At 56.7% G+C, this 25676-nt stretch overlaps 11 protein-coding genes and 1 non-coding gene across 12 annotated transcripts; 6 read left to right on the top strand and 6 right to left on the bottom strand.

Moving 5' to 3' along the window:
• Positions 1–423: 423 nt before the first annotated feature.
• On the bottom strand, positions 424–3488 carry V1518DRAFT_397394 (fungal-specific transcription factor domain-containing protein; the record flags this gene model as incomplete). The annotated part of the gene is made up of 3 exons (XM_066901824.1): positions 2914–3488; positions 988–2655; positions 424–846 (listed from the first exon to the last, which is right to left on the bottom strand). Exons 1-3 carry the CDS (start codon positions 3190–3192, stop codon positions 424–426), a joined length of 2370 nt encoding a protein of 789 aa, XP_066757726.1. The 5' UTR covers positions 3193–3488.
• A 237-nt stretch (positions 3489–3725) lies between these two features.
• Positions 3726–5724, bottom strand: V1518DRAFT_421959 (uncharacterized protein). Its single transcript, XM_066905339.1, has one exon. The coding sequence runs from the start codon at positions 5674–5676 to the stop codon at positions 3835–3837; it is 1842 nt and encodes a 613-aa protein (XP_066757725.1). The 5' UTR covers positions 5677–5724; the 3' UTR covers positions 3726–3834.
• Positions 5725–5852: 128 nt separating this feature from the next.
• On the top strand, positions 5853–7267 carry V1518DRAFT_421958 (uncharacterized protein). Its single transcript, XM_066905338.1, has one exon. The coding sequence runs from the start codon at positions 5901–5903 to the stop codon at positions 7200–7202; it is 1302 nt and encodes a 433-aa protein (XP_066757724.1). The 5' UTR covers positions 5853–5900; the 3' UTR covers positions 7203–7267.
• Positions 7268–7480: 213 nt separating this feature from the next.
• Positions 7481–8945, bottom strand: V1518DRAFT_421957 (NADP-dependent oxidoreductase domain-containing protein). Its single transcript, XM_066905337.1, has 3 exons — positions 8651–8945; positions 8454–8589; positions 7481–8398 (listed from the first exon to the last, which is right to left on the bottom strand). The coding sequence occupies exons 1-3, from the start codon at positions 8659–8661 to the stop codon at positions 7628–7630; spliced, it is 918 nt and encodes a 305-aa protein (XP_066757723.1). The 5' UTR covers positions 8662–8945; the 3' UTR covers positions 7481–7627.
• Positions 8946–9383: 438 nt separating this feature from the next.
• On the top strand, positions 9384–11318 carry V1518DRAFT_421955 (general substrate transporter). The gene has a single exon (XM_066905336.1). The coding sequence runs from the start codon at positions 9749–9751 to the stop codon at positions 11240–11242; it is 1494 nt and encodes a 497-aa protein (XP_066757722.1). The 5' UTR covers positions 9384–9748; the 3' UTR covers positions 11243–11318.
• A 1610-nt stretch (positions 11319–12928) lies between these two features.
• V1518DRAFT_429309 (chaperonin 10-like protein) lies at positions 12929–14103 on the top strand (the record flags this gene model as incomplete). The annotated part of the gene is made up of 2 exons (XM_066906126.1): positions 12929–12985; positions 13033–14103. 2 exons carry the CDS (start codon positions 12929–12931, stop codon positions 14101–14103), a joined length of 1128 nt encoding a protein of 375 aa, XP_066757721.1.
• Positions 14104–16294: 2191 nt separating this feature from the next.
• V1518DRAFT_429308 (3-oxo-5-alpha-steroid 4-dehydrogenase-domain-containing protein) lies at positions 16295–17516 on the bottom strand (the record flags this gene model as incomplete). Its single annotated transcript, XM_066906125.1, has 2 exons — positions 16295–17220; positions 17267–17516. The coding sequence occupies 2 exons, from the start codon at positions 17514–17516 to the stop codon at positions 16295–16297; spliced, it is 1176 nt and encodes a 391-aa protein (XP_066757720.1).
• Positions 17517–17953: 437 nt separating this feature from the next.
• V1518DRAFT_429307 (uncharacterized protein) lies at positions 17954–18412 on the bottom strand (the record flags this gene model as incomplete). Its single annotated transcript, XM_066906124.1, has 1 exon — positions 17954–18412. The coding sequence occupies one exon, from the start codon at positions 18410–18412 to the stop codon at positions 17954–17956; it is 459 nt and encodes a 152-aa protein (XP_066757719.1).
• Positions 18413–18606: 194 nt separating this feature from the next.
• On the top strand, positions 18607–21464 carry V1518DRAFT_421943 (Sfi1 spindle body protein-domain-containing protein). The gene is made up of 3 exons (XM_066905335.1): positions 18607–19129; positions 19178–20365; positions 20410–21464. The coding sequence occupies exons 1-3, from the start codon at positions 18797–18799 to the stop codon at positions 21373–21375; spliced, it is 2487 nt and encodes an 828-aa protein (XP_066757718.1). The 5' UTR covers positions 18607–18796; the 3' UTR covers positions 21376–21464.
• Positions 21412–22388, bottom strand: V1518DRAFT_421942 (adenylate kinase-domain-containing protein). Its single transcript, XM_066905334.1, has 3 exons — positions 22129–22388; positions 21695–22062; positions 21412–21645 (listed from the first exon to the last, which is right to left on the bottom strand). The coding sequence occupies exons 1-3, from the start codon at positions 22283–22285 to the stop codon at positions 21478–21480; spliced, it is 693 nt and encodes a 230-aa protein (XP_066757717.1). The 5' UTR covers positions 22286–22388; the 3' UTR covers positions 21412–21477.
• Positions 22389–22769: 381 nt separating this feature from the next.
• V1518DRAFT_377188 (P-loop containing nucleoside triphosphate hydrolase protein) lies at positions 22770–25041 on the top strand (the record flags this gene model as incomplete). Its single annotated transcript, XM_066901569.1, has 2 exons — positions 22770–22882; positions 22938–25041. 2 exons carry the CDS (start codon positions 22770–22772, stop codon positions 25039–25041), a joined length of 2217 nt encoding a protein of 738 aa, XP_066757716.1.
• A 320-nt stretch (positions 25042–25361) lies between these two features.
• V1518DRAFT_t49 lies at positions 25362–25434 on the top strand. The gene has a single exon. It is a non-coding gene; the product is annotated as a tRNA-Thr (tRNA).
• Positions 25435–25676: the final 242 nt, after the last annotated feature.

The following is a 25676-nucleotide window of genomic DNA, read 5'->3' as shown; positions in this document are numbered from 1 at the left end:
TTAACGCGACTTGCGACATCAGGTTCCAAAACGTCCACTTCCAGTACCCTAAGAAAGACGTAGATATAAATTAAAAAGCCCAAACAATTGCCAGTATGCACGAATACGACTACCAGCTCGAGCTTTGCCGTGCTGCTCCCCCGAATGTGTGTAAATCACACGGATGAGTTTGTTCTGTTTTGGATGCGGGCAGTAACTCCCAGCACACGTTCTAACAGTTGCTTTCTCCGGCCGAGCACATGACCGCACGTCTAGGAGCATGTTCCCTGAGGCGTCGCCGCGTAACAGTTGCGAGCTTTCTGAAGATGTACAGGACGCCGGAGATGTTGAACTTGCGGTCGCTCTACACAAAAGTTGCCATGTAACACCTTTATGATTGGCTAACTGATTATGACAAATGGCTTCGACAAGATTTACAACGAGTTAATCCCATTGCAGCTGCCCCTGTCTTGATGATGTACCCCCATCCGAGGTACTACTCCCGACACTACTAGCATCGAAGCTCTGCGTATCGCTGCTGCCGGTTAAGCTTCCCGGGCCGTTCCCGTCGATGTCATCGCCTAGACTAGAGGAGTCCGCAGTCGCAGAAGTGGAGGACGCCGGTACGCGAGGGCTGTTTGCAGCCGTGTTGGCTGCAGTATTTGCCGCGGTGAGTGGAGGGATGTAGAAACTCCGCATGAACTCGTCGAGGTCGGTGTCGGTCGACATGAAGATCGGGAAGTTTATCATTGAGGAAAAGTCGGCTGAAGTAGTTCCTGCTTCTGAGAACTGCGCGAAGTAGTCGCCGGATGGTGGGGCTGTGGTGTTGTTGGTGGTGCCTTGCGCTTGGGAAAATGGATTTGCTTGCTGCGTTATGCCAGCTTGCGAGTCGCTTGGTGTGTGTGTCGGTATTTTACCCTCCGCTGAACCTGATAGTGGGGTATCCTGCTGTGTGAAACCGTTTGCGGCGGTAGCTGCTTCCGCGTTTTTCATCTCCTTTGAAATCACTTCTAACCGCTGTCTAACGCTCTCGGACATTGCAAGCACCCAATCTGCGTGATCCCAATGATCCTGAGAATGAAAAACGATCATTTCGCATATTTTGAGCTGCGACTTTAGCAAATTTGTTGAATCCGAGTTCATGCAGCCGGCAGAAATGTTGTTGCGTATCTGCGTGAAGAGCATTACGTTTGCCATGAAGAAGCACGCGTACGCATTTTGTGGGAGAAGGGAAATTGCGGATTTTGTGACAAGCATACTTCCGAGGTCCGCGATCTCGGAGACCGCGTTCATTGCTGCTTCACGGGAGAGAATCGGATCGTGATCGTATTCCGCGCGTAAGAGGATCTGTGGGGAGGCGAGCTGGTGTAGGTATAGGATGTTGTGGTTGTACACGAGCGCGACGGAGACGCCGTAGATGTGCTTGTTTACATCGACATTCGGCGCGGTGGCGACGGAATAGCGCAGGGTATCTGGAAGCTCGCGTTGCCACATTTCAAGCTCGAACTTCATGCGCGTGAAAAACTCGGGGGTTGCCTGGCTTGTTGTGCGCGCGATGACCATTTCGCGGAGGATGACGGCAAGGCGTGTCATCGCCATCACGTACATGCCGTGCTCGACCACGCGGACACCCCACATCTCGCCAGTGTCTGCGGCGGGGTCAATGTCAGACTCGAAATCGGCGAGCGCGGTGAATTCGGCGTCGCATTGAAGGAGGTTGATGCGGAGAGGTTTGCCGAGCAGCGCGGCGCAGAAGCTGTCCCGCGTGACGAGACACGACCAAATACGTTTCCAGAGACCGCGGTCCTCGTCCGAGATGTCGATGTACGGTCGCTTGCGGTGGATACCGAGGGTTTCGGCGATATTGATTGCGATGTTCATCCACGAGAATGTGTTCCAGTAATCGTTCGGCTCACCGCCCCAGAAGGAGAGCAGCACTGCGCTTTGGAGAAGTACCATCTTGTTCTTTTCGTACGAAATATCAAACAGAGTCTTCGCACGGTAGTAGAACGTCGTGCGTGCCTCGCGCCGCGTACACGCGCTGTGTCGACATATCAAGTCCAGAGGACAATATGTGACAGCAGCGAAGCACATGGCGTTGAGCAGAATCCACGGACACTTGTCCTCGTTGTACGTCTTCACAAACGCTGCGCGGTCGATGATAGCATAGAAGGGGTGCACGCGCTGAAAGTACGTGCCGATGAACTGATCAAGAACATCTTTAGGCGGCCGCGTGAAGCATCCTTCCGACTCGAGAAATGCGATTTTGTCAGCGGAGAGGTGCTCCGGATGGCGAGTGGTATTGGCGGTGATGGAGGAGGATATGCGCGCTGGCTTTGGCCGGGCAGGAGTGCGGCCGTCGCTATCGACCGGGAACACGTCTCGGAAGAGGTTGCTGATAGGGAACGAGTCGCCAAAGTAGGAGAGCGAGTTGCGGTCGGCGAGTTCGGCAGCGTTGTTCATAAAGTATCCGAGCACGACGGACCATTGTGCGGCACCATGCTGCAGCGCCGTACCGTGTACGATGCCGTAAGTGTTGCGGCCGCTGGGACGTGATAGGAATTGAGATGTCTGTGCTTGCTGCTGCTCTTGCTGCTGCTGTTGCTGCTGCACTGGATGCGGTGGTCCGATTATGCTGTGCAGAAAACCGTCGCGTCCGCCTCCAGCGGCGGAGCTCTCAGGGAGCACAAAGCAGAGATGGTTCTGATAGTTGCGGGCGAGCGGCTGGACAAGCTCGTGGATGGGAGTCGCAGTTCCCCGCGCGTTGCGGGAGAACACGAGTTGCGCGTTGTCCAGTCGCGGCGAAGTAATTTCAATAACGTCGCTGTCGTTCGCGGCAACGTCACTGAGACCCGTAGTCGATGTCGCCACCGCCGGCGGCGGCGGCGGCGGCGGAGGCGGCGGGGGGGGTTTCGCGGGGGTATCCTCCTTTACAGTCGTCGCCGGAGGAGTCGTTGTCGTGGAGGGCGAGGCTGCAGTAGTCTCTGCCGCGCGCTCCTTCATACGCATCTTGCGCATCCACTCCTTCCTGTCGTACAGGCCGCGCCGCGACTGGATCTGCTGGCAATCGGTGAGCCCGCGCTCGCGGCAGCGAGTGCATGGCGACCCGTTGATGGACACGTCGCATCTGATTTTCGATGCGTGGCAACGCTTGCACGCGATGGACGAGCGTGAGGGCTTCGGCTTCTGCGGCGGGGGGTCGACGGGCGGCATGACGGCGGCGGCGGAGAGAGGGAAGAGGGAGAACAAGGCGAGTGAAAAGCGAAGAGACCTCGGCGGTCAGCGCGCGCGCACCAGGGACTGGGTATCGAAGAGCAGAAAGTGGAATTTGCGGGGTAGCTATCAGAGTCGCGCTCAGCGTGTGACGGTCGGAGACACAACGCACAAGTTGTCGGCCCAGCGCTGGGCTGGCGGGGTGTGGCGCTGAGCTGACACTTGTTCGTGTGGCGCCGCCGTCCTTGGACTCGGTTTGTGACCGAACCCACGAGTGCGGCGACGGCGGCGGCAGTCGGCAACATGGGCGAAGAAGCCGTGATGTCCGCGGCGTCTTGCCCCGCAGGCCCCTGCGGCGCAGTTCCACGCGCGCAGCCGAGACAGCTGCAGGCCGTGGCCCCCGCGCACTCCGTCGGGCGTCTGCGCGCCCTGGTCGTCGGTCACGGGCCGGAGACGGAGCCATCGCCGGTCGCGTAACTGGCCGCACGACCGCATGACCGGAAGACTATTTTGAGCCGGGCAACAGGGCAAGATCACATGTTAAGAAAGCAAATAGCATTGAGTACCACATATCACATATATCTAATTGTAAAAATTACCAAAACAAGCATATTCTCATATAATTACTGAGCTACTGCACATCTAGACAGTGTACTTCCCAGTCTCCTGAGCCTCAATGGTGTACCGCGGTCCGAGCAAGCCCTTCTTCTCTGCGATGATCTGCAGCGCTGTGATCTTGCAGTTGAAGCGCGCGCCAGACAGCGGGCCCACGATGTAGTACACGTTAGGGATGCCGATGTCGCGGCACACGCCGTTGAGCTCACCCTCCCGGTCAAAGTCCCAGAACTCCTTGAAAGTCGCAGCGTACTTGTCGCCGAGAATCTCCTTGACGGTGTCCTTGAAGCCAGTGTAGCCAGTGGCCATGACGACGATGTCAGGCTTCATGGAGGAGCCGTCCTTGAAGAACACAGTGTCCTCGGAGAAGGAAGCAATCTCGCTGCCCTTGACCTTGATGTCGCCGCTGGCGATGCGGGGGGAGGCGCCGGTATCGTAGTAGTAGCCACCGGAACGGGAGTTGGTGTTAATGAAGAAACCGCAGTCCTCGATACCGTCGTAAAGCTTGAATCCAGCCTTCTTGAGACCGGCGAGGAGATCCTTGTCGAGCTCCTTGATGATGGGAACGAAGCGCTTGTGGTAGAGACGCGCGACGTACTTGGGAGCAGCCTCGGCAAGCATGTCAGTGGCCCAGATATTGGTGCCCTCCTTGTAAGGGTTGACGGTCGGAACACCGTGCTCGACAGACATGACGTAGGTCGGCGAGCGCTGAAGCATGGTGATGTCTGCACCCTTGTTAAAGAAGTCGAGCGAGATATCGTGTGCGGAAGTGCAGGCGCCGACAACAAGCGCGGTCTTGCCAGACCAGTCGAGTCCAGCCTTGTGGTGCGACGAGTGCACGATCGGCTTCTTGAAGAGCTCCTGGCCCTTGAAGGGCGGGGGGAACTTAGGGTGACCGCCACCAATGCCGGTCGCGAGCGCAAGGTGGGACACAACGAAGGTGTGCTTAACACCCTTGCGGGAGATGGTCACGAACCACTCCTTCTTGGCCTCGTCGAAATAGGTCTCCGGGGTGACAATCTCGGACTCGGTCCAGACGTCCAGCTCGAGACCATCGACGTAGTACTCGAGGAAGTTGGCAAGCTTGCCAGAGGGGGTGAAAATGGGCCACGTGGCGGGGTACGGCATGTAGGCGAGCTCATTGGACCAGAGGGGATCGTGCAGAGAGAGCGACTTGTAGCGCAGACGCCAGTTGTCGCCGACGCGAGCGTAGCGATCGATGACGAGCGACTGAACACCAAAGGCACGGAGACGAGCAGCCAGCTCAAGACCGTTGTGGCCGCCACCGACAATGATGACCTCAGGCTTGGGGTTCTCGACCTCGGCGGCGCGGATCTCGTCATACGAGAGCTTGGTGTTGTGCGCGCCGCGGACACGTTGACCGAACGCGCGCTCAGGCGAGCCGGTCACACTGTCAAGGGTGGTGTAGAGCAGCCACGCGACGTACTCACCGGGGACGGCGCCCGGGACGAGGCGAGTGACGCCAACACAGCTGCCGAGAGCGGAAGTGAAAGTGAAGAAAAACTCAATGTAGGACACATCGGGGAACGGATGCTCAACCGAGGGGACAGGATCGAGGGTCAACACACCAGCACCGGCCTTGGCGGACGGGAGTCTGTCAGCGGCAGCCTGGGCGATGTTGGGCTTGCCAATGGAGCGGAAGTCAGAGGTGAATGCGATGGTGTCGCGCCAGAAAGACTCGCCAGGGGCGAAGAGCGCATCGAAGGCGGCGGCGTCAGCGGCCTCGGTGGCGGCGGAGAAGCGGTCCACAAAGTTCTGGGCGATGGCGACCACCTGGGCCTCGGAGAGGTCAGGGATGGGCGTCGTGGGAAGCGAGGCGGGCTTGGGAACGTCGACGTAGGAGACCATTGCTGCAGAGGAGAAGAGGTGAGTGCGGATGATGATGAGAGATCGTGGTGGTGGCCGGCCTTATTAAGGACGAGACGCAGTGCGGGGAGCGCCGCGCCGAGCGAGGCGCAGTGCGGGGCAGCACGTGACGCGGCACGGCTGTATCCATTTGCCGCTGCTGCGAAAGATGAACGGCCAGAAGATCGCGAGTTCGCGCCATAAAGCCGCTGCGAACGCGTCACGCCATGCTGCGGCAGTCGCTCTCCGTCCTCCGAATCCAGCAGCGCAAGCTCAACCGGATCGGCCGTGTCTGGTCCGCCGCTGCCTTCTCGACTTCCCCGCTCGCACCCCCGCGTACCCCCGCGCACCCACCCCGCATCCCCCAGGTTATTAATCCCCCGGCGCTGCTCTCCTCACACTTCACACCACCCATCCACACCACCACCACCACTACTGTTCACACCACCGCCGCCATCCACACCACCGCCAACATAATGACTGCTCCTCCCGTCCTTCGCATCGGTGTCGCTGGCGCCGGCCGCATGGGCCGCATCCACATCGAAAACATACTTAGTCTTAGCCGTGTCACCGTCACTGCAGTCTGCACCGTGCTTCCCCACGAGATCGAGTGGGCCAAGTCAGTGCTCGGCCCTGAGGGCGTTGTCACGCCCGACTACAACGAGTTCGTTAACCTCCCTAACGTCGACGCCGTCCTGCTCGTCACCCCTACTGGATTCCACAAGGATCAGGTATTCGGCGCGCTTAAGGCCGGTAAGCACGTCCTCTGCGAGAAGCCGATCGCGGGAAACCCCGCCGACGCGTGGGCCGTGTACTACGAGTCGCTTAAGTATCCGAACCTGAAGGTCGCCTGCGCATTCCCCCGCCGCTATGCGTCCGTGTTCGTCGAGGCAGCTCGACGCATCAAGAACGGAGAGATCGGTGAGGTCACAACGCTGCGCTCGCAGACCACTGATCTGTACCAGAACGACGAGTTCCTGATCAACTACATCAAGCACTCCGGTGGCATCTTCGTCGACTGCACAATCCACGATATCGATGCGTGCCTGTATCTTCTTGGCAAGGACGTGCTGCCCACATCCGCTTATGGCACCGGCAGCGCGAACCTGTTCCCGCAATTCAAGGAGTTTGGCGATGTGGATGATGCCCTTGGCCTTGTCAATCTCGACGGTGATAAGACCGTGATGAACGTCTACGGCAGCCGCAACAACCGCCATGGTCATCACACCATGACAGAAATCATGGGCACCAAGGGTCGCATCCTCATTAACGGCCAGCCTCGCTTGTTGCAGGTTGATATCTCGGATGAGACAGGCACGCGCATGATCGGCGCCAAAAGCCACATGGAGCTCTTCACTGAGGCGTTCAAGCTCGAGATCGAGGGCTTCCGCGACTGGATTCTAGACGGCACCGAGGCGCACTTCAACCTGAAGGACGCTGCCAAGGCGGTGTCCATCGCATACTCGCTCATGGAGAGTCTGCGCTCGAAGCACAGCGTCGATATCGCTCTTCCCGGTCCCTCTGCCTAAACATGGACTATGATTGCTAGGGTTTAAAACGTTTTGATTTGCTGAATATAGTGATTTTGGTTCCACATTGGTCGTAGAGCTCCTTGACTTCTGTAGATGTGCTGGCACCCCCTGAATCTTAGTTCGGCCCTGGCTAGCCCCACAAAGACTTCCACCGGAACTCCGCATTTAAGACGCGCCCGAACTGGGCGCAATTCGCCCGCTCCGACGGCTCGAATAAGCACATACTTTGAAGACACCAGCGCTCCAATACACTAGGTGTGTTGCTGTACAATATTCGTCGTTTTAAGAGCAGATTGCGAAGGTACACTACGCTCTTCGTACAATACGCCCCGAACTGCGCAAAGTAGTCCGTCCAAAATTCATGCCACGCACTACAATTAAGGCTTAAGAACGCTATTTATCTACTAGTCACTATACATACACTACTCGTCGTCGAGGAAGATCGGTACACCCCAGTTCGGACGCACGATGCGGCGCTGTGTCGTCTCCGAGATGCGGTCGATGAGAGGGCCGTACTCGTCGGGCAGGGTGAAGTCGACCAAGTTCGCCACAATGCGCGAGGGCGTCACACTCTTGGGGATCACGCTGGTTCCACGCCATACGCCCCAGGCAATGAGCACCTGCGCGGGGGAGTGTCCGACCGCCTCTGCGATCTTTTTGATAACCGGCTCGTCCTGCAGCGGCGCGGCGGTAGACCCGAGCGGGGAATACGCGGTGACATGGATGCCCTTCGACTTGCAGTACGACAGCAGTCTGAACTGTGGGTTGTACGGGTGCAATTCAACCTGGTTAACGGCGGGGACAATCGTGGTTGATGGCGAGGACAGCAAGCGCTCGAGATGGACTGTGGAGAAGTTCGCGACGCCAATGGAGCGCACTTTGCCGGTGGCCACGAGTTTCTGCATGGACGCCCAGGTGTCAACGTAGTTCCACACGTCGTCGGCGAGGAGGTCGCGACTGCCGTCAGGCTTGGTGGGGAAGAGCGGGTGGTTGCCTTCGGGGTTGAGGGTCAGCGGCCAGTGCATGAGGTATAGGTCGAGGTAGTCGACGCCGAGGTCCGCGAGCGACTTGTCGAGTTCCTCCGCCACGCGCGTGTGGCCGGAGCACCAGAGCTTCGAGGTGAGGAAGTACTTTTCGCGAGGGACGCCGGAGTCTTTGAGCGCGCGGCCGACGACTTTCTCGTTGCCGTAGCACTGGCGACCGCCCGAGTTAGCGAAGCCCAACATACAACCAGCACAAGGCACGTACGAGCGCGGCGTCGATGTGGTGATACCCGCACTTGAGCGCGGTGGTGACGGCAGTGTACACCTCCTCGTCGGGGGACTGCCACGTCCCGAGGCCGATGGCGGGGATCTCGTAGCCGGAGTTGAGAGTGAAAGAGACGCTGCGTGCTGATTAGCCACACTCCCACACCACCTCCGCATCCACGCAAAATGCATGCATACCTGGAGGCCATGTTGATTTCGCGCGAACAGAGAGGGAAATGTTTGAGAACAGAGGAGAATACGCAGTGGGAACGCGTTATATCGGCTCGCGAGATACGGACCGGAGTCGGCTAGACGTGACCGGCGTACAGCGGCTGTATGGCTGCCGTGAAGAGGGGACGGGTGCCGCTCCTGTCGCTCTGCGACTTCTTTTCACGATGACGCGACTACAGTAGGCGGAGAGTCCGTGTGCGCACGACAGTCGACCGCGCAGCGTCGTGGCGAAGGAGCACTGCATTGCTATGCTCTGGCGCACTACAGGCACGAGTTTCGCGCAAAGCAGCACCGAGCACGCGGGCGTGTGGGGCGGGTGACCCCGCACCACGCGCAGCGGCCGCCACGCGCCGTGGGTGCTGCGGGGTGGGGTTGTGGCGGTGCGTGCGCGCAGCAGGCTCGGCAACTGCGTGCTTGCCGGGCGATGGGCCGCGCTCATGCCGAAGTTGCAGTGTCTCTCTGCAGTGGCCGCGTCGGGCCAGCTGCAGCGCTACGCGGCCCTGCGCGTTTCTAACACACCGCGCACACAGGTTGCACAGTGTATTTCCTACGTGCGCGCCCCTCCCGGGGTCATGTCAGGCCTTTAAGCAGGCGGAAGACCAGCTGACGACAGGAGTCGGCGGCACGGCTCACAGGCCGGCTGCGTGGGTGGTGAGTTTGTGACCGAGAAGCCGCGGCGAACCTGCGACGCAACAGCCGAGCATCGGGTTAGGGGTAGTGAGAATCCGGGGTGCTGTGGCGTTTCCCCGCAATCAGCCGGGGACGATTAGCAGATCGCTCACATACACACAGAGTGTGAGCTAGGAGTCGAGGACAACGCCCCTCGTGAGTCGTTCTCGAACCCGTCGACGCCAGTGTTTGGTTTTCGCGCTTTGTCGCCACACTGACGAGTGCACTTTCCCCGCATTCTGCTGCTGCACCAGCCCCGTTCGCTGCGCTTCTCCACGCACGCACCCCGCTCCGCTAACTCCTTCTCAGCCGTGTCTATATATTGCCCGTTCCCCCGTCCCTTCTTCTGACACCTCATCTCGCGCTTCCCTTACCGGCTTTGCTACGATACACAACATGGGTTTCACACTCTTCGGCTACCGCTTCAATGTTGGTGCTCTCATCACGCTGTGCTGTGGCTTTGGTTTCACTCTCTTCGGCTACGATGGCGGTCTGTTCAGTGGTATTCTCACGAACGACTACTTCCTTGCCCAGTTCAACAACCCGGGTTCAACGTTGCAGGCGCACATCACGGCGACATTCGATCTTGGCTGCTTCTTTGGTGCGATCTTCACGCTGGCCGTGGGCAACCGCCGCGGACGTAAGACCATGATCATGATTGGGTGCGTTATCCACATAATCGGCGGAGTGTTGCAGTGCTCGGCGTTCAAGGTGGAGCATCTCATCGTCGGACGCGCGGTCGCTGGTTTCGGCAACGGGTTTATCACTGTGACCATCCCCATTTGGCAGTCCGAGACCTGCGAAGCGTTCTTACGCGGCCGTATGATGGCGGTGCAGCTCGTTGTCAACGTCTTTGGCGTTAGTGCTGCGTCGTGGCTCAACTTTGGCATGCGCTACGTGAACAGCGACTTTTCGTGGCGATTCCCTCTCGGTTTCCAGTGTGCCTTCGCGCTTTGCTGTCTAGTCATGGTTCCGTTCCTGCCCGAGTCTCCGCGTTGGCTTGTATCGAAGCGCCGACTCGACGAGGCTCAGAACGTGCTTTCGCGCTTGCTCGAGCTGCCTCTCGACGATGAGAAGGTCACGTCCGAGAAGATGGACATTCTCTTGCATGTCGAGCACGAGGAGGAGGTTGCGCGGACCACGACGTGGAAGGATATCTTCAAGGACGATGAGCTACAGGGATTCCGTCGTCTCCTGCTCGGCGCTGGCAGCCAGTTTTTCCAGCAGTTCGGAGGTATCAACGTCATTCTCTACTACCTCGCCACGCTGTTCCAGAACTCCCTGGGCCTGAGCCACACCATGTCGCTCATTCTCAGCGGTGTCAACTCCATCAACCTGGTCATTTCGACTGGACTTTCTACGTTGTACGTGGACTCGTTCGGCCGCAAGAGGATGATGTTCTACGGCTACCTCTCCCAGGGTATCTGCTACACCATGGTCGCCATCGGTCTCGGCGTCGGTACGAAGTCAACCAACAAGCTCGCCATCGCGTTCATGTTCATGTACTATACCTCCTTCGGCATGACCAACTGCGTGTCCGCCTGGGTGTACCCCGCCGAGATTGGCTCGCAGACGCACCGCACTCTTGTCGCCGGCGCCGCCACTGCGACCAACTGGATTTGCAACTACACCGTTGTGCTCATCACGCCCATCGGAATTGCAAACATTGGCTGGCGTTTCTATATCATTTTCGCGGTGTTTAACTTCTCATTCCTCCCGCTCATCCACATGTACTACGTCGAGACGGCCCGCTACACCCTCGAGCAGATCGACGAGATTTTCGAGGAGGACTACTGCCGCCGGAAGGGTCTCGAGTACAACCCTCGTGCACGCATGCCTGCCGAGTCCCCCGAGAAGGACGAGCACGAGAATATCGAGAAGGTTGTCTAAGCACCTGTCGTAATACTTTGTTTGTGATATTCGCTGTTTACCAGGCGCAATAAATTTTTGCTCCTTTCGGAACTGCAGTTTACCTTCCGAGCACCCACGAGATCTGGAGAATGATAATAGTGCAGCGCTTTGCCCAAGTCGCTCGCTGTTCATGAAACAGAGTCTAGTGCAATAGTGGACTAGCGACCGCTGAAACATGTCGCCAGCCGAGTTGGGCTCGTATTCGAAGTTGTGGCACAGGACCGCAGTAATCTCGGCAGTGCCGCATGCGGTGCCGGCCCGACCTCGGGGAGCGCCGTTCCGTTAATTGGCAGCATCTCACTTCCCCAAGCCCGGCCGCGAGTGATCGCGCTGACTCAAGCTGAGTCAATGCTCGCGACCGAGCACACAGAGCGCAGTGCTCGAGTGCGCGGTCACAACCTAGGGCTTGGTGGCCGAACAGGTGCACGCGGGAGGGCCACTCCGGCGAGAGCACTCTTGGCACTAGGGGCCTAGCTCGTCGCACCGCTCGACGCAAGCGGCGCGGTGACGTAGTGAAACGCTGTGCCGTGGCCGGCGCATTGTCGGCTGCCGGATACATGGGGCGGATGAGAACATACGCGCGTGCGATGACGCGCACTGCCGTGGAGCGCGAACTGCGTGGAGGATAGCGTGCGGCACCGTTGGGGCGGGGTATATGGGGACCCCCCCCATTCCGCGTATCAACAACGGTCGCTTGCCGCACGCATGGTCGCTGCGCCGCAGCCGCCGGGCGGCCGTCGCGGGCTTACTTGAGCCTGGATGCCCGCCACTGCAGCAAGCAGGCAGCCCAGTCGTCGGAGGCTTTCTGTGCGCTTGCTCGCGTGGCGCGGCGCCTGTTTGCGTGGTGCGCAGATGTCGTCATCATACGTCGGCTGGGATTCGGAGGGCACACGACTCTGTCGCGCGACAGTGCCGGAGTCCACCCACGCACTAAGTGTTCCTGCACTTCTCTAGCTGCCAGCCTGTGGGAACATGAGACTTCCGTGCTAACGTCGAGCAGGCTTGGAGCCGTGATGCGACCTCCTCGCGGCAGTTGAACGCAAAGCACACTCTGCTGCTTCGCCATGCACACAGCCTGTATGCTTGTTCTGAAATTGCAGTAACGCGGATAACCAGTCCGCCACAGAGTCAGCATGACAGAGGGCCGAGGGCGTCAACGGCGCGGTACTTCGTGGCGGTCAGCATGGCGATTTCCTGGGCTAACTGTCGCTCTATGCCGACAGAAGGGCAGGACATGGTTGCCGGCGTCAAGAAGGAGAATAGATACCGACCTGTGTGAGCACCATAAGCGAGAGACGAGTTTCTTAGCGTGACGCGACAGCGCTCCCGGCACAGGTGAGCACGGCCACGTTGAGACCCTGGCGACCGATGTGTCAACCAGCAAGACCGCCGACTCCGGTGGAGAGGCCAAGTGGCGCGACATATAGATGCGTCTGCAACGGCCTTCACAGAATAAATATATTTTTAAGTCTTGATACGAGACGGTGCGGAGGATGACGCGGAGGGGGATCGTGCGGCTGTGCGTACAGAGTGTGGGGTCGCGAGGAAATCCGGGAGAGGTCGACGTCCGGGACAGGCCACTTGCTTCCCCGCATTAAGTCAGAAATGGGATTGAAATACCCACGGTGGCGCTGGCATCGCGATGCTTCGCAGTAGCAGCACAATATGGCAACCACTACTATCACCGCGTCTGTGCTCGTCGGACCGAAGCAGCTTGTTCTTGTATGTCAGGCTGCTAACGCGTGACACGACCATGCTAACACAAGCAGCAAACGCGGGAAATCGCACCTCCGCAGCCAAATGAAGTTCAAGTCAAAATGAAAGCTACAACCCTCTGCGGCTCCGACCTGCACTACTACACGCACTTCCGCAACGGCGACTTCATCGTGCGCGAACCGCTCTCGCTCGGACACGAGGCCGCAGGGATTATCGTGGCCGTCGGCAATGAGGTTTCCGATTTTGCAATCGGCGACCGCGTCGCGATCGAGGTCGGCATTTCGTGCTTGTTGTGTGAATTCTGTCTCCAGGGGCGTTATAACCTCTGCTCGCGCATGCAATTCCGGTCGTCAGCCAAGTCGTTTCCGCATTTTCAGGGCACATTACAGGATCGCATTAACCACCCTGCGATGCTATGTCACAAATTACCCGCGTCGATATCGTATTCCCAGGCAGCGTTGATTGAGCCGTTGTCCGTCGCGATACATGCCGGGCGGCGCGCGCGCGTGGAGCCGGGGATGAGGGTGCTTGTGCTTGGTGCTGGTGCGGTGGGGCTGTTTTGTGCTGCTATCGCAAAAGTGTCGGGCGCTTCCACGGTTGTGGTTGGCGATATAGCAGCTGCGCGCGTGGATTTTGCGGTCGCAAATGGGTTTGCTACAGGGGGATACACCGTGCCCGTACCTGCCACGACCGCAAGCACAATCGATGAGAAACTCGCCGACGCACGCACAACCGCCGATGCGATGCTCGCGCTGGACGACGGCGCCGCAGGTCATTTCGACGTGGTATTCGAATGCACCGGCGTCGAGTCCTGCGTGCAATCCGGCATCTACGCCGCCAAATCCGGCGGCAAAGTCATGCTTGTCGGCATGGGCTCGCCCGTGCAATCACTCCACCTCAGCGCCGCAGCTGTGCGCGAGGTAGATCTGCTCGGTGTGTTTCGGTATGCGAATGTATATGCCACCGCGATACGGCTGCTGGTGGAAAAGCGGATTCCCGTGTTTGACCGGTTGGTGACGCATGAGTTTAGCGGGCTGGAGAGCGTTGATGATGCGTTCAAGGTGGCGGGACGGACGGTGGACGATGAGGGTCGGTTGGTGTTGAAGACTGTCATTACTTATTAAATGACGGAAGGCGGGAGTTGTATTTCAGAGTGGTTAATGCATGAGTCCAGTCTGTGTGATTAGTTGCCGTCTACAAAGCAGGCCAATAATCAGTGACGCCTTGCGCTCGCGAGCACGCTGTCTGTGTTCCAACTGTTCCAATTTCAAGACCACGGAAAACGAGACACAACACAGCCTGCTGTGGCGGCGCTTCAAGACGAGCTCACAGAAATGGCTTGTCAGAGTTTGCGAGTACAAAGTCAGCTACATTTTCCTTCGAGGAGAGAGCACTTAGCTAGCCCGCTTAGTCGGCGGAAATACCCGTTGCAGTTCAGCCAAACAGCAAAAGTGCTGAAGTACAGTATATACCCCACAGGGCAATCATTACCTCAATGTCGCCAATACTCGCAATGCTACTACGGTGCCTGGACTGGAGGTTTAGGGTTGCAATTCTGCGGCTTGTAAAGAGAACACTGAGCAGCTGATTTCACCACGGCCTGGGAAGGTCTTCAATTATTTAGGATTCATGGTGCCACGTGCCAGAGCCACGTGCTGCACGTTTTGCGCGCAGACGTTTGTCCAGTCGTCGTGACAGGACAAATTCTGCACACGTGTAGCCAGCGTATGTCGCGCTCTTTAGACCGTGTATGTGCCTGCCAGTAGCGATAAGAGGTGTCCACAGAAATTCGCCTGCGTTAGCATCCTGTCTGTGATCCCCGTAGTGGAGCTGCCTGTGTCTCTGCTTCCTCCGGGGATCCAACCGGTCTCGTTCTGCATCCAAGTTGTTGTTACTTACTTCCTGCCGTTTTATATTACACTAGAACATTGTGTTGTCATCATGCATCTGGCTCACATCCAGACATGACCTTTTCTGAGCCGGAGAAGCGCAGCCTCCATGAGAGCGAGACCTCCTGCACCGAGCACGGATTCTGAACAATGAATAAAAATTATGATAGCAGACGCAGCAATACCTGTATTTTATTACGCCACGCATGGCTTCTGCTAGCGATCTATCTCTACAACAAGATTTGTGCCGATGTGTTGGTGCGTATCCGTAACGGTTGCAGTGCGAGCTTATTACAGTCGAAGAGTAGATCCTGCCGCCATTGCTTGCGCTGATGGGCTTATTAGTGGCGCATCTACCGGCATGTGGTTTTGTGCTGCAAGGGCTGTCGCCATTTTATCACTGGAGCGCTAGTCTTCACCGCAACCTGTCGCCGTGCACCACACAGCTTCACGTTTAGGGCGGGCGGCCGATCGTGTCGTTTTCGGTCTAAATTCTGGCTACTTGGTTGTACTTCTGTCATTGCGGCGATCCTTTTTTGCCATGTTCCCGCTCGGTCGCTGCATTGCTTGCTGAGTTTCTAGATCATCGCCTTTCTGAAGACGGGTGCAAGTGCAATAACGAGAGGAACATGTGTACCACAGCATCCGAAATAAAATGTAAAGTGCGCGAACATAGCTTGCGCAAGATGATGCTGTTCGGCGTCACATAGGTCACGACGACCTGCGCGTGGAGTCGAGTACCTTACACAACCCGACGTGGTTGACATTCCAGCATTGTGCGGCACGTTCATATCCTCCCAAACTTCACGAACTTGTAACCCACGTTCTTGACCTGTAATCGCTTCTTTCCACCACGATCGTTGTCTCATACTACCATATAATCAGGTCAGATAAAACGTAGAACAATATTTTTAAAAACTGGTGAGTCCTAGTAACGAGCACGCTGCGCGTTTAAACATGCGGTGCGGGTTCGCGGCAGCATACGACTTCGTAGCGATTGCATCTCCACTGATTCGACAACAGCTTGCCAAGTGCGTCAGTCAAAATGTAGTCTTCTTCATCATCTTTGCGCGCGTGGTGCGGCACGACGCGTTGTAGTCTTACAGAGTACGCCCGCCGCCGCCGCCGTCGCGGTCGACGTCCGTGAACTGGCAGCTCCGCGGCGATGGCATCCTGCGATCCGGTCCTCGTGTGAAGCAGGTGGCCGCTGAGGAATAATTCAGATTACTACAAGAACGATGAGCTGCGCGTCGTCAACGTAGACGGCGAAGCATTGTCAAGCTTCCAGCGGACGAACAGAGCCCCCGCGCACACAAAGGCCGCGGGACGAGCATGTGAAAATGACCCTAAATATGCGGCGCCAAATCTGACACTCGAACTGAAGAGGGTGATAGATAGCTTGCATGTACATTACTAAACCACAAAATCACTTGATATACGGAATGAGGACCTTGCGGTACTTTGGATAATGCACGCCGAACTCCTTTTTGTACAGCTCGTGCTTTCTAACAGCGCGACGCCACATCTGCATGCCGGTCGCAACGAGGAAGAGCAAGGACGCGAAGCTGCGCGTGATGAGTGTGATTGCAGTCCATGCGATGAGCTCAAAGAAGTAGTTTGGACAGGAGACCCAATCGAAGCCGTAGCCCTTTGGGATGCGGCGGGAGATGAGCGTGGATGCGGCAGCGTTGTTGAGACGGAAGGGCGAGGACGGGCGCGGGGAGGATGGGCGAGAGGAGGTGGGTGAGGAGGAGGCGGACGGGGAGGCGGCGGCAAGGAGGCGGGAGTGCGACGGTGCGAAAGAGGAGGAGGCGTATGAGGGCCGGGGGAAACGGATGTGCAGGTTTGCGAGGATGAGGTGGGTTTCGAAGTTGGAGAGTTCTGCAAAGATCCAAAGGGCGGAGAGGAAGTACAGGGAAGTTTCCTCGGTATCGATGGAGGAGGAGAGAAGGGAGATCGAGGATGAGCACACGCCACGGGCGATGGCGACGGAGGGGGATGACGCGCCTGAAGATGACGAGTCGATCGACGCCTGCGAGGATTCAGACGTCGCGCAGGAGGGGTAGTATATATAGTACGCCATGAATACCCCTGAGAGTAGCCAGTAGTGAAAAAGGTACATGTAGACGGAGTAAAAAGAAGCGGTGATGCGGTAGAAGACGTGGACAAAGAGGGTCTCGAAGATGCGTTTTGCAAAGTGGAGGGTAATGAGGGTGAATGCGAGGACCTGGGAGGCTGTGTGTTGGAAGGAAGTGCCGTAGACGAGGGTCTGGAAGTAGTAGCATAGGATGTGGATAAAGACCGGGCCGGTGTAGGCGGTGAGTAGGAGTGTCCTCCGGTTGATCTGGGGCCCTGCAACCGTCAGTACACGAATTTCACAATTACGGGAGAACCATACCGATGTCTTTGACTAGAACACGCGTGCCGTCGTGCATGTCGTACACCTTGAGCGGCGAATTCGGGACTAAGACCGTCTTTGACGACGCGAGAAACAGCTTAAGCCTCGATGGCGCGAGCTTCGTGGAGGACTGGATCGCGGTGACGATATCGTCCACGGACGCCTGTTCGCGGTCGACCTCGACTGCCTGTGGCAGGTTCGTGATCGGCAGCTTCGGCGTAGCCGGCTGCTTCAGCAGGAGCATGACCATGCTGAGAAGGGGGTGGTGGTGTGCCGCGATGCAATGGGGAATGATGCGGGGTGTTGGGTTTGGTTGCCACCTGGAGCACCGTGAAAATGGGACGTGGGAGAAATGGGAGTTACGGAGTTATCCGTGAGTAGCGGACACCGTTCTACACACAACACTGCGCAGCGATGATAGGGCGATAAGAGTAAGAGTTGCAGTAGAAGTTAAAAGAGGAGCTTTGGTCAGCGTAAGGATATATGGGCAGACTGAGCGGAAGTGCACGGTGCATGAGATGCGTGATTCCACGTCGTGATTAAAATGATCATGATTGACAATTAAACATCCACAAAGCAGCCACAAAGAAACTCCAATATACTCTAGCCAAGAAGAAAAACGATGCGTCTAAAACACACATGCAGGTGATCATGAATACAAGTCGTACAAATGCAGGATCCTTTCGCTTATGGGGTGTAAGTCGGCACGGGCCCGTAGATAGTGGAGAAGGTGCTGTATGAGGAGGTGTAGCTCTCAGTAGTGGTGTACGAGTAGTCGGAGTAAGAGGAGTAGTAGTAGGAGCCATCAACCATGGCAGTGATGTTGACACGGCGGGGGATGTCATGCGTTGCGCGGAAGCCAGAGTAGGTATGGTAGCCGCGGATAAGGCAGAGCGACAGAGTGACCACGAGCATGGCAAACACAGTGCCAAGGACGAGGGAGAAGACGGGCCGCTTATGACGGTTGGTGGTGATGAGGGTGGCGGCCTTCTCATGGATGGGGTAGGAGGGATAGTCGCTGCCGAAGACAGTGCGGACCATGCGGTTCGGGTTGGAGAAGGGGATGTCCGCGGCGGACGCGGCGGAGGACTCGGCCTTGAGGGGAGTCGCCTCGGAGGCGGGAATAGAGCTGTAGTTGGAGGCCATTGCTGCGTGCTGTGTGGGGAAGGAAGTGCTGCTGTGCTATGCTGTGCCTGTGCTAAGTGACAGCTGGGAAGTGGCGACGGCGGTGAGCAAGGGGCCGGGGCAGGGCTAGGGCAGGGGCTAGGGCGCTGTGTGGCGGTGCGTGGCTGACGGAGACGGGGATCTGGGCGCGTCGCTGCGAAGCCGCCGCTCTTTATGCTTCTGCGCCCCAAAACAACGTGCGCCAAAGGTGCAACAGCACTGGCTCACCTCGTCAAGCCACCGCCCCACCGCATTCCGCCCTCCCATTGGGCCGCCCGGTTATCGCTCGCAGTACACGCCCCTCGCGCGCACACTCGTAAACAAACCCCACGCGTTCACCGCGTCGCGTCGCGTCGCGCCTCCCCAATGGCGTCCGTCGCCGCGGACATCCCTGACCACACCTCCGCGAGCAATGTAGACGCCCTCTACTCGGTCTCAGGTCAGCATTTTCTTCACTCCCTGCTACGTCCCGCTTCTGACATCACAGATATCAATGTCCTTCGCACCATAGTCCAGCTCGCCCTCCGCTCCAATGCAGCAGACGCAAACAGCTTCATTACCGTCTTTCGCTGCTACGAAATCGTCCTCCGCCGCAGAAAAATCGACTCTTCCCGCGACACCTTCTACTTCAAGCTCCTCGTCAAGCTATGCCGCACACCGGGCGTCTCCTGGGCTGACAAGTTCAACAACCTCTTAAGGGTAGGCGCATTTTGGTCTTGTGTTCGTGTCAAGTGCTGATGGATATAGGACATCAGCTCGTCACTAGTTCAACGGCGCCAACCGGAACTCAATGCGCTCTCAGATGAGTTCCTCTCCGAAGTCCTCCGGCGTAAGTTCCGACTCTGGCGTGCACGCTCAGCACAGCATCAGCACTACATCCACTCCTTACGCCGCGCAGCTGTCAAATACGACAAGTCCACGCTTACGCTGCAGGCATTTCGTCTCTGGCGTGCGCGGCTTCATATCCTGGAAGATCGCGAGGTCAAAGCGGAGCACCATTATCGTGTCGTCACGCTCCACGGCGTATTCACATATTGGAAGGGCGCATGTGACCATGCCATCGCGCTTGAAACCGCCAACGCGAAACTCTTCCAACTCGGCGTGCATTTCCGCAAATGGTTTGCCAAAGCACTCAAGTCCGCGGCGCTCAGTGACAAACTCATCACCTCGCGCGCAGCAACCCGCACTCAGCTCCTCACCAAATTCTTCAAGCTATGGTTCTACAATGCCTACATCATCCGCGCAGACAATTATTACGACTCCGGACTCCTCGAGAAATGTATGGACGTATGGGTTCTTGCGCTGCAGAACGTGTCCGACCTGACCGACCGCGCTGAAGCGTTCAGCCGTCGCATAACTCTGCAACGCGCATTTTCCAACTGGGCGGAGCTGTCTGACGACGCACGCAGTCAGGCCGCGGTTGCGGGTGCGTTTCATCGGCGGATAGTGCTCCGCAGGATGTGGGCGCGGTGGACACAGGGAGTTCGATTGAAGTACGCTGCGCGGGACGCGGTGATTTTCATCGAGAGATCCCTTGCAACACGTGTGCTTCACACCTGGCGCGAGCATACAAGTATGGTTATCGTTGCGGACACGCAGTACTGCCTTGTCCTCACGCGGCGGTACATCAAGCGCATGCGCGAGCAACTCCGCGCGCGGATTCTCATCGCGGCGGCCGAGATGTCTCTCAAGCGAAAGGTACTTTGTACATGGGTGCTCCGCGAGCGGAGCGCGTTGTTGGAGCGTGTGATGCGGCGACGCAGACTGGCGTTGTGGTTTGTAGAGTGGAACGAGAAGACGGTGGGTAGGATTAATCGCGACGAGGATGCAGTTGAACTGGTGTATGGCCGCGCGAATTATCGCATCGCGATGCGCATGTTGGGTTCCTGGCGGGAGAAGGCGGGAGCGTTAGCGCAGTTGATGCTCCAAGCAGAGGTATGTTGTAATGATGTGTGTTGGGGCGAAGCTAATTTATGCAGGCGTTCTCTCAGCAGAAGCGAATAGCATTGTATTTCGGTATTCTCATGTCGAGGTTCCAGAAGATCCAGGAATACCGTACCTCAGCAGACGCGTATCACCGCGCGTCGACGTTGAAAGCTTCGCTCACTACATGGAAACGGAAGATACGCCTCCGCCGCGCGCGACGACGCGAGGACGCGTTGCGGGAATACCAAGCGCAGGCGCGGCGACGACTAGTGCGGATGGTGCTGAATATGTGGCTTGACCGCACGATTCACCTTGCTGAGCTCGCCGTGCTTGCGGACGAGCATCACTCCGACATCACACAGCGGCGGACGGTTACAAATGTATTCGACGCATGGCGGGGAAAGGTGAATGGCGTGCGTGTTCTCGAAACGCGCGCTCAGGAACTAAATATCTCTCGCATCACGTCTACTTACTTTAAAACCTGGCACTCCCGTTCAATAGCGTACGCTGAGCTCGAAGAGAAAGCCGACGCGGTATACGACATCAACAGCCTCCTGCGCGCACAGAGTCTACTGCGACGATGGAATATGGCGGCGTTACAGGTCGGGATATTGCGAGATAGAGCAGATGTGTTTCGGAGTAAGTGGCGGCAAGCACGCGTGCGCACTCTGTTTGCCGGATGGGTTGACACCGCGCGGGAGAGAGTGCGACTTGCGCGTGAGGAGTATGATGAAGAAGAGGCAGAAGAGGAAGACGAAGGGGATAGGAGTGCAGACAGCAACATGACGATCATCGCGCCGCCGGTGTATACTCCCACCCGACGTCCTCTGCGCGGGTCCGGTTCGCGAGTGTTGTTTTCCGGATTATCGAGCACTGTCACCCTTGCGCCGCCTGCCAACACGCCGCAGGTGGAGCGCTGGGCACGGCTTCGAAATAGTCCTATGTACGAAGGACGACGTCGACTCTTCGCCACGCCTGCGCCGCGCAAGAAAGGTGATGACGCCGGGCGTACTGTATAACGTGTATTAGTAGGGCTGGTGGGTTAAGGAACGGCGTTTCACGGGTTTATGCAATTTTGAGATAATGAATCTATTTACATTTATGTGGAAATATGCGAGTGTCTATGGTGCAATGCCGAAGCGCCGGATGACTTCTTTCTCTAGCTGCGGGTATATGATATCTGAGGTATCGCCCGCGACACTCCACACGAGGTCGCCTTGCTTGCGATAATGTTCTATAAGCGGTGTAGTCAGCTTTTGGTATTCCTCAAGACGCGTTCTGAAGATTTCCTGCGCAAGTTAGTTGCGTGCCTTAGAGGAAGTGAGAGAATAAGCGTACCGGGTCGTCGTCAGGCCGCCGCGTGAGTGGCTCACCGGTGACATCGTCGACACCGGGCACCTTTGGTGGATTATACGTCAGATTGTACACTCGCCCGCTTGGCACATGCACGAGTCTGTTCGCGATTCTGTCGAGGATGACTTCAAACGGGACTTGCAATTCCACGACAAAATTCAATCCGGCGAGGGAGGGGTGCAAGATGCCGTCAAGAAGCTCAGCTTGCGGTTGAGTGCGGGGGAAACCGTCAAGGAGCCATGTCTTTGTGGCCGCGAGCCAATGTCGCGTCGCGAGTTCCGCGGAGATGACGGCCGTCATCACGGTGTCCGGTAGCAGTTTGCCTTGTTTGATTATATCCGCCGCTGTCTTGCCTGCGGTGTGTGAGCTCATATCCCCAGGATGTTGACAATACAATAGCGAAACGTTCATGTGCATACCGACGTCTGTTTTCTCAGCAATCTGCTGGCGCAGGATGTCGCCCGAGGACAGTGCGGGAATGTCGAACTTCTTGAGCAGTCGCGAGGTCTGTGTGCCCTTGCCTGCACCAGGCGGGCCAAGTAGCAGCATGCGCGCTGGACGAGCGAGCTTCTGCATGTGGACGAAGTAGAATTGAGGGAAAGAGAGGACCAAAACACAAGTCCGGAAGCCCGAGGAGGCCGTCCAGGCGCGGTAACACAGCGCCAATGTTAAATAATGGATAGCGCGGACGGCCTTCAACCCCACAGTTTACCCGGCCATCTAGAAGCATCGTAATCTGAACACGTGACGGTAAGCATGGTGATCGTACTTTGGGTACGTCGTCTGTTCACTCCAGAGTTCACGAGTATACGCACACATCGTCATCAGCATCATACGCAGCGCAATGTTTGGCGGAAAGTCCCCGTTCTCGCGACAGTCGGCGTCATCGCCAGCGCCCTCGTTTGGAAAGGTTTATCCTACCCCGTTTGACACGCCTGGCACCGCACCGTCAGGCGGGTATCCGAGCGGAGGCGGCGGCGATTACGGTCGTGCGCCGTCGCAGGTTGATTTGCGCAACACTGGTGGTAACGGCGGCGGCGGAGGTCATGTCGCGACAGTGATGTCCGCACCGACCAACGATCTTGCGTTGACGAATCGGTTGATTGTGTCGCCGCAGGAGTATCGGTCGGATCAGTATGTAATCGTCGACGATCAGTTTGTGTTTACTACCAAGTGAGTTCTTTCTCAATTCGGTTTGTTCTCGTGGATGAATGCTAATGCATGACAGAGCTGAGGCGATGGCTCCGGGAACCGTCGGTGCATCCGGTGTGCAGCGTGAGTGGGCTGGCTGGTCGCTTGGTCAGACTGTGACGGTCACTCCATACGATCCATTCCGTTTCGGCGGCCAAGTCTACATCGGCACGCTTGACGTGGAAATCGGATTTAACAGTCGTAACCGCGTATCAGACCAAGCATATGATCAGGACGAGCTCGCGAAATGGTTCACAACGCTGTACCACGATCAGATCCTTGCGCCGGGACAGCGGCTGATTATGGATTACAAGAACTACTTGTTCAAGATCATCGTGCGCGCGGTGCAACTTGTGGATTTGGGTGAGAAGCCAGGCACGGCTGCGCAGGCGGTGTCGCATCCGCAAGTGCGAGGCATCTTGACCACGCACACGCAAGTCAATTTCTTCAAGGCGTCGGATTCGCCGATCAAGCTCAAGTCCTCGGCGCGACGACCGGCTGCGAACGCCATTATCCAGCCGAACTTCAAGTTTGAGGACATGGGCATCGGCGGCCTTGATACCGAGTTCTCCGCGATCTTCCGCCGCGCGTTCGCTAGTCGCATTTTCCCGCCGGCATTGGTCGACAAGCTCGGAATTCAGCACGTCAAGGGCATATTATTGTACGGACCGCCCGGTACCGGAAAGACGTTGATGGCGCGGCAGATTGGAAAGATGCTCAACGCGCGAGAGCCGAAGATTGTTAACGGTCCTGAAGTTCTGAGCAAGTACGTCGGTCAGAGTGAGGAGAACGTGCGCAAGCTATTCGCGGATGCGGAGAAGGAGTATAAGGAGAAGGGCGAGGACTCTGGACTGCATATTATTATCTTTGATGAGCTTGATGCGATTTGTAAGCAGCGTGGTTCGTCGAGGGATAGCACCGGCGTGTCGGACTCGGTTGTCAATCAGCTGCTTTCGAAGATGGACGGTGTGGATCAGTTGAACAATATCCTGATTATCGGCATGACTAACCGCATTGACATGATCGATGAGGCATTGCTCCGGCCCGGTCGTTTGGAGGTGCACATGGAGATTTCGTTGCCTGACGAGAACGGACGCAGACAGATTTTGAAGATTCATACTACGAAGATGAAGGAGAACAAGGTCATGGCGTCGGATGTGAACCTTGACGAACTCGCGGCGATGACGAAGAATTTCTCTGGCGCAGAGCTCAACGGTTTGGTCAAGTCCGCCACCTCGTTTGCGTTGAACAGGCACGTTAAGGTCGGCACAGTCGCAGGTGTGTCCTCCGATATCGACAAGTTGAAGGTGAAGAGGGAGGATTTCATGAACGCGCTCGAGGAAGTTAAGCCGGCCTTTGGTGTGAACGAGGAAGAGCTTTCACAGTGCATCCAAAACGGGATCATTAAGTACTCGCCACACATCAGCAGCATCTTATCCGAAGGCGAGCTATTTACGAAGCAAGTGCGGACGTCGGATCATACGCCGCTTGTGTCGGTCTTGTTACACGGACCATCGGGCTCAGGCAAAACTGCACTTGCTGCGACCATCGCTATGGCGTCGGAGTTTCCGTTTATCAAACTTATCGCACCCGAGTCAATGGTGGGATTCAGCGAGGCTGCAAAGGTCGCAAGTATCAGCAAGACTTTCAACGACGCATACCGTTCGCCGCTAAATGTGGTTGTGGTAGACAACATCGAGCGCTTACTGGACTGGGTGCCTATCGGTCCGCGCTTTTCCAATTCCGTGCTACAAACGCTGATGGTGCTCATGCGGAAGCAACCGCCCAAAGGTCGTCGCCTACTCATCCTTGCCACCACAACCGAACGCTCCGTTCTGCAGCAAATGGACATTCTAGACGCGTTCGATGCACAAATCGGCATTCCCAATGTCGCCAGCAGTGACGAACTCGGTATTATTTTGCAATCCATCTTTGACAACGATAAGTCTATGAAATCAAATGACAAGGCGAAGGTTTCAAGTATTCTGAAATCGTTGACCGAACAAGCGCGGACGAACGAGGTCGGGGTCGGGATCAAGAAGATTCTGTTGAATGTGGAGACTGCGAAGCAGGATCCTGCTTTTGCGGACCGGTTTGTGGAGTTGATGTCGCGCGCGGTTAGTGAGCGGATCGGTGTATAAGGAGGGAGTAGAGGAAGACGTTAAAGTAAATATAATAGAATTGGGATGGTCTTTTGTGAAAGAAAAGTGGTAGATACGCTTGAAGTTAATGGCAGGGTCACACAATCTCAAGCTGAGGGGAGAGATTAACTCTACAAAGCACAAGGCCACAGCAATTGACGCCACACTTCAGTCATATGAGCAATTAAGAATGTTTTCCGCGCGTATATTGCATTCCGAGACCAACATCATAAGCAAATTGGCTATGTAGACTACCGGAAATGAATATGTTGCTGAAATTATGAATATGACCAAGTTCCTAAACGATCTGAACATCAAAAGCCTTGATGGCCAAGTTGGTAAGGCGCAGCACTAGTAATGCTGAGATCATCGGTTCAAATCCGTTTCAAGGCATATGTATTTATAGTTTTTTTTGCAAATTTCTTGTTGCAAGATAATCATTGCTTGCCGAAAGTTTGTTGTTCGCAATCCGTAGTTATTTTTCAATTAGCGAGATTAAAATATACAAGTGTTCTCTGCTATAAAAAATTCTGCCGTAATTGGTGGTTGCGATACGCGTGCAGGTTGTCGCGAGAGAGCGGTCACCCCCGCGCATGTACTATCGCGAACAATTGAAAATGCTATGCAAAAGCTAC

Source organism: Limtongia smithiae (assembly GCF_038497785.1).
Source record: "Limtongia smithiae strain NRRL Y-17922 unplaced genomic scaffold V1518scaffold_12, whole genome shotgun sequence".
Lineage (NCBI taxonomy): Eukaryota > Fungi > Ascomycota > Lipomycetes > Lipomycetales > Lipomycetaceae > Limtongia > Limtongia smithiae.
Note: the sequence above shows the minus strand (reverse complement) of the source record. Positions and strands in the feature narration are given on the sequence as shown.